Genomic DNA, 11,780 nt, shown 5'->3' on the forward strand with positions numbered 1-11,780 from the left:
TTTGGGAAATATGCCTATTCACTTTCTTGAAGAGTTAGACGAGAAGATTGATACCACACTTGTATCGTAAATATGAAGCTTCAGCCAGTTAGCTTAGCACAAAAACTTGAAATGGAGGTAAACCGCTAGCCTGGCCCTGAACGAAGGTTTCGAAATCCACCTATATACCAGCACCTACTGTGCAAAAACCCAAGTTTAAAAATGTCTGTCACAACCCAACTCAATGCCAGACAAATATGGGACAAAGGAGAGGAGACCAGACTATTTACATAAGAGTATTTTACATAACTAAAGGGGACTTTAGTAGCCACTACCACCACTCAGCCACTCGGTTACAACTGAGAGTGGGTCTGGGGAAGGTTAATTCACAGCCCATTTCCAAAGTTGGCGTCACCAACGGACGCCGCTCAAATGCCTCTGGGCGCAATTGGATAGACCTAAAACCAATCAGGGCAATTAACGTATGCGAGAGACATAATAGCGAGATAACGTATGCAGAGCAACGGAAAAACATCTCAACCAGCGAGCATGTTGCATCATCACCATGTAAAGCCCGCCTCAACGGTTGTGATTGGTGCCTCGATTTGGAAAAATTGGAAATGGGCTTGAAGGGGCTCTTGGCCAGACTGACTTGCAGAGCACATCTCAAATTTGCCGGAAGTTCGTCAGGGTTTTCCCAGGCTTTAGTGTAATGTTAAAATTTAACATTACTATTTAACATTAACTACCAACAAAGAGTGAGATACGTTGTATGGAGTCGTGCCGTACCATGCAGTGGAACTGAGGCAATAGTCTTGCAGTTCCTGATGACCCGACTCTACCCATCAGGCACCTGGAGGCAGAGGCCTGCTCTGCTGGCCTGGCACAGTGACTTCCTGGAGTAGGAAGCTCTGGTAAAATCACAACAGGTCATTAGTACACTTCGGTTTTTGTACAGTTTCAAAAACAAAAATAAGTTTTAATTAGCGAGCTTTAAACGTGTTGGTAGGTAGATTTTGTTAACTTTGGACAAATCCAGGTTAGCTGTTTCCCCCTGTTTGCAGTCTTTGTGCTAAGCTAAGCTAACCAGCTGCTATCTATAGCTTTACATTTATTGTACAGACATGAGAATGGTATCAATCTTCTCATCTAACGCTCTGCAAAATTGTGAATAAGTATATTCCCCAAAATGTCACTATTAGTCAAATATTCCTTTAAAAAGCAAGAATGAAAAGACTCCGATTTTAATATTCCACAGAAATACGATTAGACTGTACTAGTATTAACTAGGTGTATTTTAATGGGAGATATTAAGGAATTATAATGCATACAGAACATGCAACATAAAAAGCAAGTTCTTTGGATGCAAATATGGCATCTGAGACTCTCCTCCTCCCCCAATAAAAGATGGAAGCTGAGTCCTCACTAAACCACAGCGGACTAAACGAGGACGTGTGTCTGGAAATCCTCAGGGAGGAGTGACAGCGAGGGGTGAGGGCTGTCTGTATTACTTTGCTGCATAGCTCACAAACCAATAACGGGACTCATTTCCCTCCTTCTGTCCCAGAGGATCGGCCTCCAGGGTCAGAGGGGCGTGTCGCCCTGGTTTAGCCCCAGCAGGAGGAGGCGTGGTGGGCCGTAACCTGCCTGATAACGCAGTTCTGTCTGTTTCCAGAACATCTGTCCCTTCCTTACACGGACACAGACACACACACAAACACACACACACACACACACAGAGGCAGTGTATAGTTACAATGTGAGATGTTCCGGAGGAGACTAGAGCTGAGTGACCCTGAACGTTTCACTGATACGTCATCATGTCTCAGCACAACATGACATCATGACTTTGCGTAAACATACACACCAAGTGGCGTATTATCTGTACGCATTTTGAGCTATCCGCGTGTATGTCTACGCTGTATGCAGCGAACGTAAACATACATACCACTTGGCGTGTTATCGCGTAAACATACACGCCACTTTCTAAAGCCAAGTGGCGTCTGTACATTTTGAGCACCGTATACAGCAGACGGGTTTAGGAAAAGAAGAACTGGTTGGGTTTAGGAAACGTGACATGTGGGTAGGGTTTAGGAAAAGAAAAAACGGTTGGGTTTAGGAAAAGAAGAAGTGGTTGGGTTTAGGAAACGTGACACGCGGGTTGGGTTTAGGAAAAGAAGAACTGGTTGGGTTTAGGAAATGAAGAACTGGTTGGGTTTAGGAAATGAAGAACTGGTTGGGTTTAGGAAATGAAGAACTGGTTGGGTTTAGGAAATGAAGAACTGGTTGGGTTTAGGAAATGTGACACGCGGGTTGGGTTTAGGAAACGTGACACGCGGGTTGGGTTTAGGAAAAAAAGAACTGGTTGGGTTTAGGAAATGTGACACGCGGGTTGGGTTTAGGAAGGCGTGGGGTTTGCTGTGAGTTAAGAAAAACTGGTTGGGTTTAGGAAATGAAGAACTGGTTGGGTTTAGGAAATGAAGAACTGGTTGGGTTTAGGAAATGAAGAACTGGTTGGGTTTAGGAAATGTGACACGCGGGTTGGGTTTAGGAAAAGAAGAACTGGTTGGGTTTAGGAAACGTGACACGCGGGACACAATCCCCGCTCTCCTGGTTGATAGCCCTTTTTGACCCGTCCACTCCGACCAACCTCCCTACGCGGATTTTCGCCCTTTCATACTACTCGCTACGGCGTCAATTCACACGCAATCGCAAGGTAATTTTATTCAATGGAGGCCAAACGGCGTTGATAAACGGAGTATGTGTCTTGATAACACGCCAATAATGGCATACAAATTGGCGTGTCAAACATACGCCACTTCATGAGATCAGTCTGCTCACCAGGTGGCCAACTAACACATGTACAGTAGCCATGTTGGAGTTCTTTATTTTGATTATCTTGTTTCATGGGATTTCAAAATTTACATTTTCTTTTTAAATATTGTATTTTATGTTATTTTTAATCACACCAGGAAGGAAAAATAATAAAAATATTAATATAGTAGTGAATATACTCAAATAGAAGTATTATTTCAGCAGTTGTCAGTGGTGATATTCTTTAGTATTTTTTCAGCTAAAATATTTTAGGAAAAACATAACTTTAACTTAAAGGTCAAATACTATAATGACATTTTATATTGGCATTAAAAGTAATCCACCGTAGTGGGCATAAGCCCAACCTAAACTGTACATCTACATTTTTTACATAAAATACAAGATTTACTAGAGGTGATAGTATACCATTTGATTGTTGCCAGCAAATACTATTAATATACGATTCAAAGTGTTGCCAAAAATATTGTCTTTTTATTATTGTAATGAAACAATGTCAAAACACACCATTAGTCCAACAAGGATCATTTTTAATAACAAAAATGATAATACAAACAAGTTACAAATAAAGAGTGGACTCATTTCTGACCATGTCGAGTGATCAGGCACAGAATTATCATCAAACAGCATTTGCATTCAATAATCATGGCCATTAGAAACCTGAGCTTGATACAAAATGTCATGAACTGTGTGTGTGGTACAAATGCATGTTGCGCAATGATTAGGAAGCATTACAAAAGGGTGTGTAAGAGTATAAATAGACTGTATGTACAACTGATGGGAGTAAATTCCTTAATGCAGAATCAGACAGGTGCCTTGTAGCGCCTGGATATTTCCTCTTGTACAGTTGGGAGTCGTAGAAACTGCCTTTGCTGCCGACTGCCCATGCATCAACAGGGACGTTAAAAACAAATGTGTCTCCTGGCAACATAACAACCCAGTGCTGAACATTGTTTGCATCCCCTCTCTACTCCTCCCATACACTTGCTATTGATTTGCATTTCTTTAAATTAGGTTTAAATGTAAAGAAAGGAGAGGATTGGCTGAGTAAGGGTGCTGCTGAGCAGAAATTAAAAAGAAAAAACGTCTTTGTCAGCAACAGCATCGCAATATTTATGAAAAATAATAATGGGTTATCCTATGCTGCGGGCGACCGCAGAGGAACCTGTTTGGTCAAGCTCCATCCAGGCTTTCATTTCAAGGGTCACAGGTTGCAGGTCAGGGGTCATGGGTGCAGCGGTCACTAGGAAGGGGCATCTTCTCCATGTATAGCCTTATAGTTCACCATCTCCTCTGGAAAGACTTTGCTGAGCTCGGAGATTAGAAGACTCTTGAATTTCTGTAATAGAAGACAGTAGAGGTCGGTTCATTACTGATTCATAACTACTTTTCATTTCATGTAGAAGAAAATAAACATATTTATGTTTTTTTCTAGGACATAGTAGTCTCACTTTGCCAGACCTTCCTCCGCTCCGGCTAGTCCACACAGAACATTCCCGGGATGAGAAAAAAAAATAAAACGTGCTCTGGTTTATTGGCATTTCTTTAAACCAATCACAATCGTACTGGGCGACGCCAAGCACCGGGCAGAGCCACGGTGCCGCTGCAAAATAGCCTCGGGAAGGAACTTGTTTTGGTGGAACACGTGTACGCTCAAAGGTTGTTTTAAGTTGACTACACACCGAGCCGATAGTCGGCCGTCAGACAGTCTGGCAAGGTCAGTGACTTGAGTCTGTTCGGTGTGTTCCGTGCCGCCGTCCGTCCGATTTGACATGTATAATCGGTGGGGCGGGCACTGCCGGCAGTTGGGACTCAAATGACCCATCTGATTGGTAGAGTGCTAACCCGGAAACGGGGGGAGCGGAATGAGGTGACTAGAGTCTCTCCAAATCTGACGAAAATCTTTAAAACTGACCTTTGTCGATCTGAAATGAAGACAGATTCAGCAGCTGCGTGGCCTACTTCTCGCTTAAAATGTTTTCAGAAACACGTTTCGGTGAACTATTTTAGTACAATATGAGATTGTGTATATACAGCCGGCTGCTGTTATGGATACATATTACGTCTTGTCGCTTTGGTGTGTTCCGAGGCAATGTTTTTGACCAACTCGGTGGAGACTGATCAGCCCGACTGCCTTTTCTGCCGAGGGTCAACAGAAAACTCAGATTGGACAGATAGTCTAGCCAGCTGTCTGGATTTACCCCGCAGAGATCTGAGGAGCAGTTAACAATAATGCTCATAAATCCACCGGAGATTAAAATTCCAACACAAAGAAAGCGGAAGGTAACAGACACCCAGCTAAAAAGAGTGAAATCTGGCAGAAGTTCCTGCAGGAACGGAGCGATCCCGGAAGCGGAACGTCGTGGATATTGACTAAGGACATAGTAACGGAAGACTTGACCAGACCAAAATAAATCTACCTTTTGCCCAATTGCCTTACCTAATAACAAAGAAACACATCTGAATATGGAATACACATATCAAATATATGATATGTGGAGCAGAGCTTCTAGTATATGGCTCTTTGTATAATGATGATCCTTAAAAAGGGGGACATTTTTATCTTTTAAGAAATTCCTGAAACTGTTTAGGAGCATTTAATCAGTGAAATAGTTTGTTGGCTGGGTTTCTTCTTGCAGTGTCATTGCTGGGGAATCTCAGTGGCCCTGCCACTATCTCTCACCGTCATGGTGTCGATCTTCCCTTTGACCTGCTCGTTCCTCGCCAAGGCTCTCTCCAGACATTCCTTGGTGTACAGCTGAGGGTTTCGCCCTTGGTCAATGTATCTACAAACACAAGGCATAATATCAGTCGAGGGAACCGTGATGAAGCCATGAAGCGCAGGAAAGGAATTATTAATTCCATTAGCTCAATTTGGTAACTTGGCCTTCCTTCTTGGCAAAGGCACGCGCCATAAAACGAGACTCCACATTTTTTTGTAAATCATTTTGGGGTCGCTTTTTGATTTACTTATTTTGGCAAAAATATTTTGCTTGCTATTATTCCAGCAATCCTCCACGCAAAATACAGTACACTACGAAGAGTGGCAACACAAAAGGGTGAACCAATTCTTAAAGTTGAAAATGTTATTTTAGCAACAATGCCATTCGTAGTGCTTTACATCAAACACAAAAAGCTTTAAGACAAAGTGCAGATGAAAACGCACTACAAAAGTACAGTGTGATGACACGCACCGCGGGGTAAAAATTAAACACCATGGTATAGTCTATATTTTGTATGACTTTGTAATCTGCAAGTGCCTTTATTATTTCAAGTGTTAATTGTAAAAATGTATGTTACTTTTATGCGGTGCAACAACCCGTTCTCACTCCGAACTCGTAAAAAAGTAGTGGGCAGTGGCTGTCAGCGTCAGATACGACGCAAAAGGCGCCCTTCAGCGCGAGTGTAGAACGCACCGGGCAGAGCAGCAGCTACACGCTGCTTGGCGATGACGTAGTATTAAGAGCGACTACGGTAGCGAGTAGTAAGAAAGCCCCAAATTCCACGTCGGGAGGTTGGTTGGGATGGTGGGTGGGTCAAACAACACCGGACCTTCACCCAGGAGACCGGGGTTTGTGTCCCGCGTGTTACTGTTCCTAAACCCAACTGTCCGTTCTTCTTTTCCTAAACCCAACCGTCCGTTCTTCTTTTCCTAAACCCAACTGTCCGTTCTTCTTTTCCTAAACCCAACCGTCCGTTCTTCTTTTCCTAAACCCAACTGTCAGTTCTTCTTTTCCTAAACCCAACTGTCCGTTCTTCTTTTCCTAAACCCAACTGTCCGTTCTTCTTTTCCTAAACCCAACCGTCCGTTCTTCTTTTCCTAAACCCAACTGTCCGTTCTTCTTTTCCTAAACCCAACCGTCCGTTCTTCTTTTCCTAAACCCAACCGTCCGTTTTTCTTTTCCTAAACCCAACTGTCCGTTCTTCTTTTCCTAAACCCAACTGTCAGTTCTTCTTTTCTTAAACCCAACTGTCAGTTCTTCTTTTCCTAAACCCAACTGTCCGTTCTTCTTTTCCCTAAACCCAACCAGTCCGTTCTTCTTTTCCTAAACCCAACCGTCCCGTTCTTCTTTTCCTAAACCCAACCGTCCGTTCTTCTTTTCCTAAACCCAACTGTCCGTTCTTCTTTTCCTAAACCCAACTGTCCGTTCTTCTTTTCCTAAACCCAACTGTCCGTTCTTCTTTTCCTAAACCCAACTGTCCGTTCTTCTTTTCCTAAACCCAACTGTCCGTTCTTCTTTTCCTAAACCCAACTGTCCGTTCTTCTTTTCCTAAACCCAACTGTCCGTTCTTCTTTTCCTAAACCCAACTGTCCGTTCTTCTTTTCCTAAACCCAACCGTCCGTTCTTCTTTTCCTAAACCCAACTGTCCGTTCTTCTTTTCCTAAACCCAACTGTCAGTTCTTCTTTTCCTAAACCCAACTGTCAGTTCTTCTTTTCCTAAACCCAACCGTCCCGTTCTTCTTTTCCTAAACCCAACCGTCCGTTCTTCTTTTCCTAAACCCAACCGTCCGTTCTTCTTTTCCTAAACCCAACCGTCCCGTTCTTCTTTTCCTAAACCCAACTGTCAGTTCTTCTTTTCCTAAACCCAACTGTCAGTTCTTCTTTTCTTAAACCCAACTGTCAGTTCTTCTTTTCCTAAACCCAACTGTCAGTTCTTCTTTTCCTAAACCCAACCGTCCCGTTCTTCTTTTCCTAAACCCAACCGTCCCGTTCTTCTTTTCCCAAACCCAACCATCCGTTCTTCTTTTCCTAAACCCAACCGTCCCGTTCTTCTTTTCCTAAACCCAACTGTCAGTTCTTCTTTTCCTAAACCCAACTGTCAGTTCTTCTTTTCCTAAACCCAACTTTCGCTTTCTTCTTTTCCTAAACCCAACTGTCCGTTCTTCTTTTCCTAAACCCAACTGTCGCTTTCTTCTTTTCCTAAACCCAACTGTCCGTTCTTCTTTTCCTAAACCCAACTGTCCGTTCTTCTTTTCCTAAACCCAACTGTCCTTTCTTCTTTTCCTAAACCCAACTGTCGCTTTCTTCTTTTCCTAAACCCAACTGTCCGTTCTTCTTTTCCTAAACCCAACTGTCCGTTCTTCTTTTCCTAAACCCAACTGTCCGTTCTTCTTTTCCTAAACCCAACTGTCCTGTTCTTGTCCCGCGTGTCATGAAAACGTACCTTTTATAAGCCCACCCACAATCTTTTCCTTAGCCTAACTGCGTCAAAAGTGACACCAATAGTCCCGACCCAGCGCGTTTAGATAAAGCGCATTTCGATATGACGCTAAAGAAGACTTTTAGCGTCAATAACAACGCCAAAAGGCTCCTGACCAGGCGTCCATATTTTAATGCGATGGGAGTGAGAATGTGTTGGGTGCAACGGTATAAGCCGATCTCTGTAGTGGTATGCTGGTCAGTACAGTGGCATAAACAGATTCCCTGGCGGCTTATGGCGCTTACTACAGCGGCATACGCCGATCTATAGAGCGGTATGCCACTTGTGTTCCACCGGCACATAACGGTTTTTTGCTTGAGAGCTGTAGGCTACCATCAGTGACACACAGTAAAGTAATTTCCTATATCCTTGCCAATGTACCAAAAGTTAATATTACAACTAGCCTTAGCTAACATGGCTATTGTTAGCATAGCCACTGTAGCCAATCTGACTATTCAATAACAGAAAGATAAGAGCAAACTTACGTTAAATAAAAGGATTGTATACGTTTCTCGCCCCAATTTTACGAAATTTCCTGAATCCAGGGGTGTAGCACAAAATTCTGGGCCCTGAAGAAAGGCATTCTCTTAAGGCCTCTCCCCACATCCACAGCTATTCATTCAGGCATATTTTTGGGCCCTCTTTACAGGAGGGCCCTGGGTAATCAGTAGGGCTGGGTATTGTTAAAAGATTTTCGATAACGGTACCAATACCAATACCGTGAATTCGATACTGGTTCCTAAACGATACTTTTTTTTGACACCAATTTTATATTTTAATTAAGACATTATTAGATCGTAGATCTGACGCAGATGAGATTTACTCCTTAGGTATTGAAATTGGGTATTGAATGACGAGGCATTTTTCGATACTCAATACTTTATAAGCAATTCGGTACTCAGTCTTAGTAATCAGTCCCATTTCCAACCCCAGTCCGACACCCCTGGCTGCTGTGTCACGTGGGTCTTACCACTGCCACACCTCTTTATTACGACGGATTCTTTCACCCCATAGTAGATATTGGACCCACAGATCTCTGGAACATTTGACACTAGAAATGGCATTTTTCCTATGTCGCTGTACCACTAGTGTCATACCATCAGCCATTTTTTGGATCTCAGCACTACTGAAAGTACATTCAAATACAAATAAAAACAAACAGTCATTAAAGAGCAAAGACAATAAAAAATTAAAACAAGCTAAAATAGAGAAAATAGGTATAAAATACAACAATAAAAAAGTTGCTGTGCGACTTAAGAAATGTATGATGATATGAGTTAATTAAAAGGCAGCGTCAACCAGAAAAGTCTTCAGCCTGGGTTTAAAAGAACTGAGAGTTGCAGCAGGCCTGCAGCTTTCTGGGAGTTTGTTCCAGATATGTGGCGCATAAAAAGTGAGCGCTGATTCTCCACGTTTACTTCGGACTCTGGGGCCAGAAAGCAGACAACCTGAGAGGTCTGGATGGTTCATAACGTAGCAGGAGATCAGAATAGGGCTGCTCCCTCTTAGCCGATTAGTCGACTAATCGGTCGTTTTGGTCTTAGTCAACTTAGATTTCTTTAGTCGATTAGTTATGTTTTATGCTTTTTTGACTTATTTCCAAGAAACGTACGAGCACATCTCTGGTAAACACAAGAATTAAAGTGGTGCTTTTGCATGACTCTTTGAGGAGAAACTCAGATTCACAGATCTGTCGATTAAATCAACTAATCGATTAGTCGGTACAATTGAATGAGTGTTAGTCGACTAAGAATTTCTTCAATAGAGCACAGCCCTAGATCAGAAATGGATTTTGTGCCCTAAACCATTCACTGCTTTATAAACAAACAGTAGTATTTTGAAAGCTGTTCTTTTGACAGACAGGAAGCCAATGTAAAGACCTCAGAATTGTCACGAGATGCAATGTGATCCACTTTATTATTATTATATATTTAAAGTATGTGTATGCCGAATATGAAAGCGGCGCTCAACAATCCAGAATACAAGTTAAATGAGGCATGCAACATTACCACATGTGAGGACAAGGAATGAAACTATAAATCGTCACATTTTCGAAGAGGGTTTGGCGTGGTTTAACGACAAGTATTCTGTCAGCACAACAAATGCGTGTAGCCACAGCAAGACAGCAAGAAAGATTGTTACATAGTAGGTCCTAAAGCAGGAACAACAACATCATCATAGATGTAACGTTAACGTCAGTGGACTCACTCAAAGACCTCCAGTGGTACGTTGATCTCATGAAGCTGTTGACGGCACTTCTCGATGTCTTGCAGTCCAGATATCATGTAATTCCTCAGAAGAAAAAATAAACAGAACATGTCAACATCATGCTTATTTGCAGATTCGTGTCGTTATAACGTTTCTCAAGCCAACATGACTCACAGCTTCTGGTTCAGTCCTGCCTGGCTGCTGGGCTGGAAGTCGCTGACGATGATTCCCAACTGTCGAATATTCTCGATAAATTTCTCCAGGTGCTCCTCCAAGTTATCAAATTTTTCAGCCATGTTGACCGACTGTTACTTACTACTAAAAATGAACAGAAATGGCTCCGTTTGGAAGAATCTCTTTGTCAATGAATCGCTGTTGACTGTTCGCCACCGACTCTACGACAGTCACAGCCGAGGTGCTTTACGGCAATAAAATAGCCAATCGCTGTGGGCGCTGTTCGGTTACCTAGGCAACAACCAATGACAGATTGTCGTTAACTAACTCTCAAAGCCTTAAAGTGTCGTGCTGCGAGTTAGGGAGAAGCTTCTTTGTCAAAAACGTAAACTGAGTTGAGTTCATTAGTGCAGAGGAAGTACGGTGACTTGACTGCATCTGTACAATCACGTTGTCAAATAGTGAGACTGTATTATTTAATATGGAAATATGTGCCATATAAAAACAAAAGAGGCAAGTAGGCTATTGGCTATCCTAATTCTCCAACGGACCTCTAAAATAAAGCTGAGCTTTGCTCCCAGTAACAATATCGGGTAACATTTTACTAAGTGTAAGCACAAGTGCTGATTGCATGGGGAGATATGGGAGACTAAAAGTGAAAGTGAATATCACTGAGGTTGACATTACATTCCTCTGGCATGTTCTTTCTGCCTAGCATGTATTCTTTCAGGTTAACAGAGCAACACCAAGCTACACAGATTTAGCCAGAATAAACCAGGTTCAAATATGCTATCAACCTTCAAAACAAAAGTAGTATATTACATTTACATACAGTATATGGCACCTTGCACGGCCCAAGGGTTGATGTAGTCCCTAAAATTTAATATTTCGGAATGTTGTATGTGTGGATTAGAGTTTTACCACAATTGCTGGCCTAATAGCCTATATGTTTTTGATATAAAGTCCCCATTGATTAAAAAGTGTGCTATTTTTTTTGTTAAACTGCTGTGGAACTGTTCTTAATGTTGTGCCATAGCCTATTGTTTCATATTTCCATTTCTATTGGTGCATTGGGATTATTGGCTAGCGTAATGTGTGTGTGATCCTACTACCTTTTGCGAGGCTATTCATGTTCTTACTCCATGTAGCCTATAGCTTAAAAGATGTAGGTAGGCTGGGGAGTTTTATTGGAAAATGCAATAATTGAAAGTTAGCTGAGTTGTTAGGTCCTTATTGTAATTGCCAACCGGAATATGTCGATGTTGTAATTTCATATGCAGCATTTCCTCCATAAATATTAGGCTTACCTATTGGTGCTTGCTTTGCCTTGAATGTAACCTTAGGGCTTTTATTTTGAAATGGCGTAGCCGTAATTGCAGCGCCTC

The 11,780-nt window shown here is 42.1% G+C and overlaps 1 protein-coding gene across 1 annotated transcript; it reads right to left on the reverse strand.

The window, feature by feature from the left end:
* Positions 1 to 3,320: 3,320 nt before the first annotated feature.
* med10 (mediator complex subunit 10) lies at positions 3,321 to 10,651 on the reverse strand. The gene is made up of 4 exons (XM_039821168.1): positions 10,396 to 10,651; positions 10,222 to 10,305; positions 5,495 to 5,597; positions 3,321 to 4,150 (listed from the first exon to the last, which is right to left on the reverse strand). Exons 1-4 carry the CDS (start codon positions 10,515 to 10,517, stop codon positions 4,055 to 4,057), a joined length of 405 nt encoding a protein of 134 aa, XP_039677102.1. The 5' UTR covers positions 10,518 to 10,651; the 3' UTR covers positions 3,321 to 4,054.
* Between the last annotated feature and the right edge of the window lie 1,129 nt (positions 10,652 to 11,780).

The sequence above is a fragment of the Perca fluviatilis genome, chromosome 13 (genome assembly GCF_010015445.1).
Source record: "Perca fluviatilis chromosome 13, GENO_Pfluv_1.0, whole genome shotgun sequence".
In the NCBI taxonomy this organism is placed as follows: Eukaryota; Metazoa; Chordata; class Actinopteri; order Perciformes; family Percidae; genus Perca; species Perca fluviatilis.